The 7,266-nt window shown below is 44.3% G+C and overlaps 1 protein-coding gene across 1 annotated transcript in view; it reads right to left on the reverse strand.

Annotated features, from left to right (window-relative positions):
- Nucleotides 1-7,266, reverse strand: part of PLCH2 (phospholipase C, eta 2) — a gene marked incomplete at its 5' end in the record, with an annotated part of 18,824 nt that overhangs the window by 7,288 nt on the left and 4,270 nt on the right. The window contains 10 exon segments of the mRNA XM_009073593.1: nucleotides 3,182-3,261; nucleotides 3,436-3,582; nucleotides 3,680-3,764; nucleotides 4,157-4,281; nucleotides 4,469-4,576; nucleotides 4,949-5,131; nucleotides 5,457-5,568; nucleotides 5,906-5,977; nucleotides 6,434-6,526; nucleotides 7,242-7,266. The exon segment at nucleotides 7,242-7,266 is cut by the window's right edge and continues 110 nt beyond it. Coding sequence (XP_009071841.1) covers nucleotides 3,182-3,261; nucleotides 3,436-3,582; nucleotides 3,680-3,764; nucleotides 4,157-4,281; nucleotides 4,469-4,576; nucleotides 4,949-5,131; nucleotides 5,457-5,568; nucleotides 5,906-5,977; nucleotides 6,434-6,526; nucleotides 7,242-7,266 — 1,030 coding nt within the window.

Genomic DNA, 7,266 nt, shown 5'->3' on the forward strand with positions numbered 1-7,266 from the left:
TTCCAGGTGTCCAACCTTTACAGCACAGGCTGATGCCTGACAGTGTTGGTTTGCTCTGTGCTTGGAGTCTCATGCACAGATTCCCTTCTAATCTACTTCTCCTTTGTTGTCTTTATTTCCCAGTTAGCTCAGACTCTCTTTAGGAGCTGCAGCATAAGGAATAATTAAAACCAGAATCCCTCGATGCCCTGCCCAACCTGCCACGTGGGATCAAGGTCTATTTGGGTGACACAAAGCCCAGTGAAAGCACTCAGAATATCACTTTTATCCTTGACTAAGGTTTAGTTACCACATGCCAAATCCAGTGTGAGGAGGGCATGATTTAAGAGACCCAAAGTGGCATTAGGATAAGATAAAGAGGTTAGGGATTGATTTTTTTTCCCCATACAAGGCATAGAAATTGCCATTTAAATGTTGGTAAACCTTCTGTGAGAGTCAGACCCTGCTTGGATTGCTGTGAGACAAGTTGGCAAGTACATGAATTTATTGCTATAAAACATAAACAACAGAAATAATTGCAAAAACCCAGAAAATAATCGTCATACAAACACACACCCCAATAATATCCACCCAAAAGGAAAGAAAAGCATGGATGGAATGGTGAAGTGCAGGGCCCTGGGTGTCATTCTGGCTTGCTTGGTGAAGCTGGACACTACTGCTTGAATCAATGGAGTGATTCAAGGACCCAAAGGCAAATTTGGTTAACTTAGAGGGGGGGAAATGTTTTAAAAGAAGGAAAAAAAAATCAAAGAGAGCAGTTTTGAGGGAGATCCAGGACATGTGCTTTCAGCTCCCAGCCCAGCTCTGACAGGGCAGCTCCATTCTCTAAAGCCACTTGAAAGCAGCACAAGAGGCTTTCCCACAATTTAGCAAACGATTCACTGTGAATGTCCTTTCCCATGTGAAAGGAGGGATTGAGTTATAGCCCCCCAGAGAAAAGGCAGGACAGGGAGGGACTAAAAGAAGCAAGAGAGGGAGGCTATGGAAGGATAAATCCTGGATCTGCTTCACACAGGGAGAGCTCTCTGGCTACCAATGGCCCAACAGAACCGACCAAGTCAAATGTCACAATTCATGGTCCATGAGTTGAATAGCTTGAAAATGCTAATAAGGAAACATTGATGCTAATGAAGCTACCAATTAGAGGCATGCAGGTGTGTGGTGGTGGTCACTTCACCTCCCTGAGACAGGAGGAGGTACCTTCAAGGCGTCTAAAAACGCTCTGCTTCTAAAAGGAGACTTTTTTGACATAGAGAAGCCCACTGAAATCACAAACAGACAGAGCAAAGGCAAAATAACAGTGAGGGAGGGTCTCAGAGATAGGCACGTCTAGAAAACCACAAGAAATTCTGCAATACATGAACAGACCACAGAAGAGACAGAAACAGAGAAAAGCCTCTCCAGGAAACAGAGCAATCAGAAAGAGATTTCACACACGAGTCAAGGTGAAAAGAAATCTAAGACTCTGTTAGGGACATCAAGCTGCTGAGCAGGTGGGATCTCTACAGTTATAGAAAAGCCCCAAAAGGTTAACATTTGCTTTAGAATCTCAGTATGGTGAAAGCAGGCTAATAACTGGGGTGATTTTTCTGCCCATAATTAATAGAGGGAAGCAGAGAAATAATTCTAGCTTGGCTAGAACTCTGTTAACTGAAAATCAAAGCAGAAAGTGATTCAGAGAGACCAAACCAGAAAAAGCTCTGTAGTATTTTCTCCATATTTTCAGTAGTTTCTATTAAAAATTATAAATTAAAGAGAAAAAAAAACCCCACATCCAAGGTTTCCTCCCAAATCCCTACACACTAATTACACCAGTGCACAGCACCAGCTTCTCAGCACCAGAGAACCAGAGACTGCAGAGATAATGAGAAGCAATAAGGGATGTACAGGAAAAGGGACTAATCAAAAAACAAATCAGTGCAGTAGATTGGAAGCTGGTGGATGAGGACAGGGAGGAGACACTGCGATGCACAAGGGACTTTGAGTTGTTTAAAGCCTCTGATGTCCTCAAACCAACTGCCAGAGTTTATCTGGGCACGTTGCCCTGCTGCAAATTATGACTCTCACCAGCCAGTTCCTCATGGAGAAGCCACTAAGAGCAAATAATCGTGAAAGGCTAGGTGAATAGGAATTAAGGGAGAGAGAATACCTTGCAGTATTGCCAAATATTTGGGTTGAAAACACTTAAAACATTCACAAAGGCTACGAATATTTTCCCTTTCCTGAAACACTTCTGTCGAGAGCAGCGACTTGGAAGCTGATGGAGCTAACTAATCAGGGATTGAAAAATCTCAGCTGGTTTCCTTGCAGGAATTGCTCTGATTCCCCTTGGAGGAGGCACTGGGGAGCTGCCAGGCTGATCAATGCCTCCTCCCTCTGTCGCTGTGCTGACACTGCAGACTCCTCACTCTGTCACTGCCACAAACTGGCTCTGGGTGCTCAGGGCACTGCAGGATTCTTTGCTGCCTCAATTTCCTTGGCATTAATATCACAGAAGGCACTAAATCCTGTGCACTGCGAGGACAGAAGCTACCTCGGTTTTAGCTGGCCTAGGAAATGTTTGGAGTTAGAGCTTTGCTATCAGCTCAGAGTTATTCCTGGGAATTTAGATGTCACAGCCTGAGAGTTGGATTTTTCCTGCAGACTCTTACTAACAGACAAGCAGTGAAAACATGCCCAACACCACTATCACAGGGATCACCTTTCCTCTGCATTTTAAGTGTCACTATGGAAAAAGAAAAACCCAAAGCAAATAACCCAGAAAAATTTAATTAAGACAGAGCCTTTACAGCACCAGCTTTGCAGGCAATAAGCACTCAGGGTTCAGGTGCATAACCTTTGGTTCAGCAAGGTGCACTGACAGGGCTGGACACAATCACACTTATTTATACAAACACGTATAAGTCACATCCCCTTGTGGCAACTGTGGTGCTGTAAAAAAATAACCTCCCCTCACCTCCTTCCTCAAAAAGACACTGCAAGAATCTCTTTTATAACTTTCCCTGTGATTTGCCTTTACCTCCATGGATATTCAGAAAGATTTCAGGCTACCTGACAAGCACAGAGGTGAATTTTGCTCTAAGTGAACAATGTGCTGGTTTGGACTGTGCTGGTGTGGTACAGACTCCTGTCAGCTCCTTGATGTGTGCAAGGTGTGCTGCACCTCCCCAGAGGCACTCACCTTACCACTGATGTCATTAATAGCCACGTGCACAAAGATGGAAGCCTCTTCTATACCCTCCAGGTACACGTGTCTGTAACCTGAAACAGAGTGAACAGAGCTGGCACAGGGGACAGGAAGAGCAGCTAGAGCCCAAACTCCAGTCTCTGGTTTGAGCTAGGAACTGCTGCAGCAGAGACAGACACACCTTCATTTTCATTTATCATGGCAAAAAGTCCCAGCCAGCTGGTCTGGGATTCCACCATCTCCCCTACCTGGCATCATACTGCTGAATGCTATTGTCCTCTGCCCAATGAAGTCCCTCCCGATCGGGTCGTGGTCCCACACGAGGAACCGAATCAGTGCAATCTCTGGCATGTGGACTGTGAACACCAAGGTTTCCTCCCACATTGGGTTAAAACCTTGGAGAGAAGAAGTCAGCTTTTAGGTGTTTCATTCACACAAAGCAAGAAGAAGATCTTTCAGCCATAAAAACCCTAAACCCCAAGATAATCTTACCATTATCATCCACTACCCTGGTTTGTTCCTTGAAGCAATCAACAGGTAAGCCTATAACTTCTACTTCAACAAATGGATCTATGATCTGGAAAACAAAGTTACAAATATTGAAAAGAGTGACAAGGATGAAATCCCAACACAGAGATCATACAGTGTGAGCAATGTAAGTTATTGTCTTAGGAACTATTGGTCCTGAGCCTTTCTGTGATGGATTATTATGCAGATAAGATCTCTCTCCCTTCTATTTTCCTCCTGTATGCACTGTGTTGAGAATTATAGGAAAGACATCAAATCATTGTTGTGATGCTTAAAAGTGAAGAAAACCACCTAAAGATGCAGGATGGTAATCATCTAATTGGTTCATGTTCTGTGTCTCCTGACAGATAATTGCAGGAAGTGAAATCTTCATCCTTAGCCCAGAAAATGTGGAACTATTCCTTGTGCAACACACAAGAACAATCACCCATTGTCACATACCTCTCCTCTGTCTCCCAGCATGGAATCACGTGGTTTGGGGAGTTGCTGACCACTGATAATTCTTAGAACCAACTGTTTCTTCAACTGACCAGGCAGAGGGTCTTCAGAATTTGGGTTAAAGACACCTGTGGGAATGAGAAGCCACAGTAATGTGAAAGAGGTGCAACTGGAGGGATGACTTTAGTTGTAGATACCTTCTGGTTCGCTTGTTTCCAGCATCAGAAATGCATTTTTAAACAAACCATACTAAGGACCCACTCCCGTTCTTCTCATGCAATAAGTCATCCATGGATTTTTGCTCATTTTTCTTACCTTGACACATGCAGTTTGGTTTGAGGACATAGCCACAATTGCCATTGGCACTGAATTTGGCCCTGTTCAGCTGCAGCATTCTCCCCTCTGACTGGTAGTTTAGTGCAACTATGTAAAAGAAAACACATTTCAGATTCAGATTTGACTTACTGGATGCAAAACCTCAAACGTTTCACGCAGAAGAATTCTCTTGCGTAACATAAATCACATCTCCAGGGAGAGAAGCTCTCCAAGAGAGTCTGAACACCAAAGTCCTTTGCATTTGAGTTCATTTATACCCATTTATCAGACAACTCCTTGCATGTAGGACACATTTGAGGCAGTCTATGCAGGTAACACCAGAGATGGCAACAAGGAGGACTCAGCGGTCCACAAAGTTGGGTGAGCAGAGAGCTCAGGGTGCTCTAAGGGTCATTCCAGAGCTCCTGCTCAACATGCCCCCAAAAGAGGAGCAAGGCAAAGCAGTTCCCTGCTGCTCACCCAGCTGACAGCCAGCATTCCAGAAGGGCTGGGGGTTGTAGTTGCTGGAGTCCACGCGGTAGGACGAGGGGTAGATCCGCGACAGCTGGTGCTGGTTGAAGCGCAGGTACTGTGCTGGTTTCTGCTGCAGGATCTGGTGGGCCTTAGTCTCACTGAAAGAGGAGACCTGCCAGCTGGAAGAGACTGCAGAGGACACAGGAGATCAGAGCTGAGCTGCTCATCTATTTATTTATCACCTAGATAAAGATTCAACCCCACACAGCACCAGCCCCTTAGCACACCAAGCATGGCTGGAATTCATCTCCCTCAGAGGGAACTGTGCTTTGCTTGTATTACAGCCAAGCACTGAGCTCACTGGAGGAGTTAGGGTTGGGAAAATGGAGCTGAAGGTGATAAAAGACCCAAGTCTTCGTTAAGGAGTCCTCCTTTAATAAGATAATATGAACATAAACCTTTCAATTTCTTTATGTAGCAACTCTTTTTTCAGCAGAAATTTAGCTCAACCTACTTTCAGTTTCAACGTCGTGGATGCCAACAGACTTTGTGTATTTCACCAGGTCAGACAGGGCCCTGGACAGCTTCATTGTCTTCTTCTGTCGGTTCGTCCTAGAAAGGGAAGACTAATTAATTTCCCATTAATAAAGGGGCAAATATTACCTTTCATACTTAAAAGAAATAGAGAGAGAGATATATATGAGATAGCAAGAGCTCAAAACACAAAGGATCCACTGTGCTTTGCTGATTGCTCTGAGCTGCACCAAGAGAGGATTGTGATGACTTTGGGGCAGACATTGGATCTACCCTCACACCAGATTCCTGTCCACACAGCAAAGTGGCATCTAGACCTGGTGGAAACCTATTTGGTGGGTGCATTTATGTAGATATCTGGTTTAGAAACAAGATTTTTTCAGATGCCTCATTAACAAACCTGCTGTAATGCACAGAGCTCCTGGCTACATTCCCTTGGGAATCCGAATCGTCTTCGCCCTCGTCCAGACTTGATGTTTTTTTCAATTTGCTTCCTTTTTTCTGTGCCAGAAGGAAATAAAACCATAATATCAGAATCCTGTGATCAACGTTTGAGCAGCTGGAGACAGTTCTGCTTTGTTATGCCATGGAGTGTGTGGCTTACAGAAAATTGGGAGTGACAGTTCTTGTAACACTCAGAGCTGCAGCACAGGGGGAAAACTCAGCCCAGGGTCTGAGCCTTGTTGGAAAGGAGGCACAAATCCTCAGAGAAAAGGTGCAGATGCATTTTTATGTGTTTCAATTAGATCTTGGATGCTTTCAGGCCTTCATGTAAATTGAACCTGTGAGTTATGCACAATGCTAAGCAGCTCCCTAGCCTGTGTGTGCAGTGAGCAGCCTGAGCAAGGTGCTGCAGACAAGGCAGCTATGCTATTCCTCTCCTCCACTGTGTGCAAAGAAAAAAAAACCTCCAAGAATGCAATGTTTGGTGCAGAACTGATCTGCTGAGTGGCTCACCTTGCGCTTAGAGAAGCTTCCCATCAGGGACCTGCTGTGCCTTTTGCTGGAGCTGAAATCTTCCCCAGACTCCACATCATCCTCAAGTTTACTCTGAAACAACCAAGGAGAGAATAACATAGCAGACCAAAGAGAGAGCCAGAGGCAGAGTGTTTGAGCAGCAGCAGAAATGTGGTGGCTTTGTAGCACAAACTGCTCTGGGTAACCCCTGTGCCAGAGGATTCTGGAAGTCCTGGCCCTGTAGTGACTTTTACAGGAATAACTGTCTGACACATCATGCAAATCACTGGGTTTAAAGCACATACAAAACTCATGCCAATTGGAAAGTTGATTTTTAGTTCTCATCCCTGTTAGTTTTAATCCCTGGTTATTACACCTGCTTATTATTGGCAGATCTCCCTTGTTTTTCATTTAGCATGGAATAATCTTCCAAAGCTTTTTGTGGCTCATTACAAAGTCTGAAATGACAATGCCTCAGGTTGGTGAAGAGTGGGCTGAGCACACTTTTATAAATTAGCATTAATGTAAAATTAAAATACAAATGTAAATGCATAAAATAGAGCTGAGGAAAAAAGCCCAACACTCATATGCACTTCTCGTGATGGAATATCAAAGTCTTTCTGCTGAAAAGTCATTCCAAGTGTACATTTCATGCTCCAATTGCTGTGTGAGCAAGGAAAAAAGTTTGTGTGGCTGACAGTGCTGCTCACCTGGCACCATCAGCAGCTGCATCAGTTCAGCCACGAAGCTGAGCTCAGTAATATGTGATGGATTCAGTAAGGACAACAAAACATATTCACCTTCTTACTCTCAGATTTCAGCCCAGCCTTTCC

This window comes from Acanthisitta chloris, unplaced genomic scaffold (genome assembly GCF_000695815.1).
Source record: "Acanthisitta chloris isolate BGI_N310 unplaced genomic scaffold, ASM69581v1 scaffold26540, whole genome shotgun sequence".
Lineage (NCBI taxonomy): Eukaryota > Metazoa > Chordata > Aves > Passeriformes > Acanthisittidae > Acanthisitta > Acanthisitta chloris.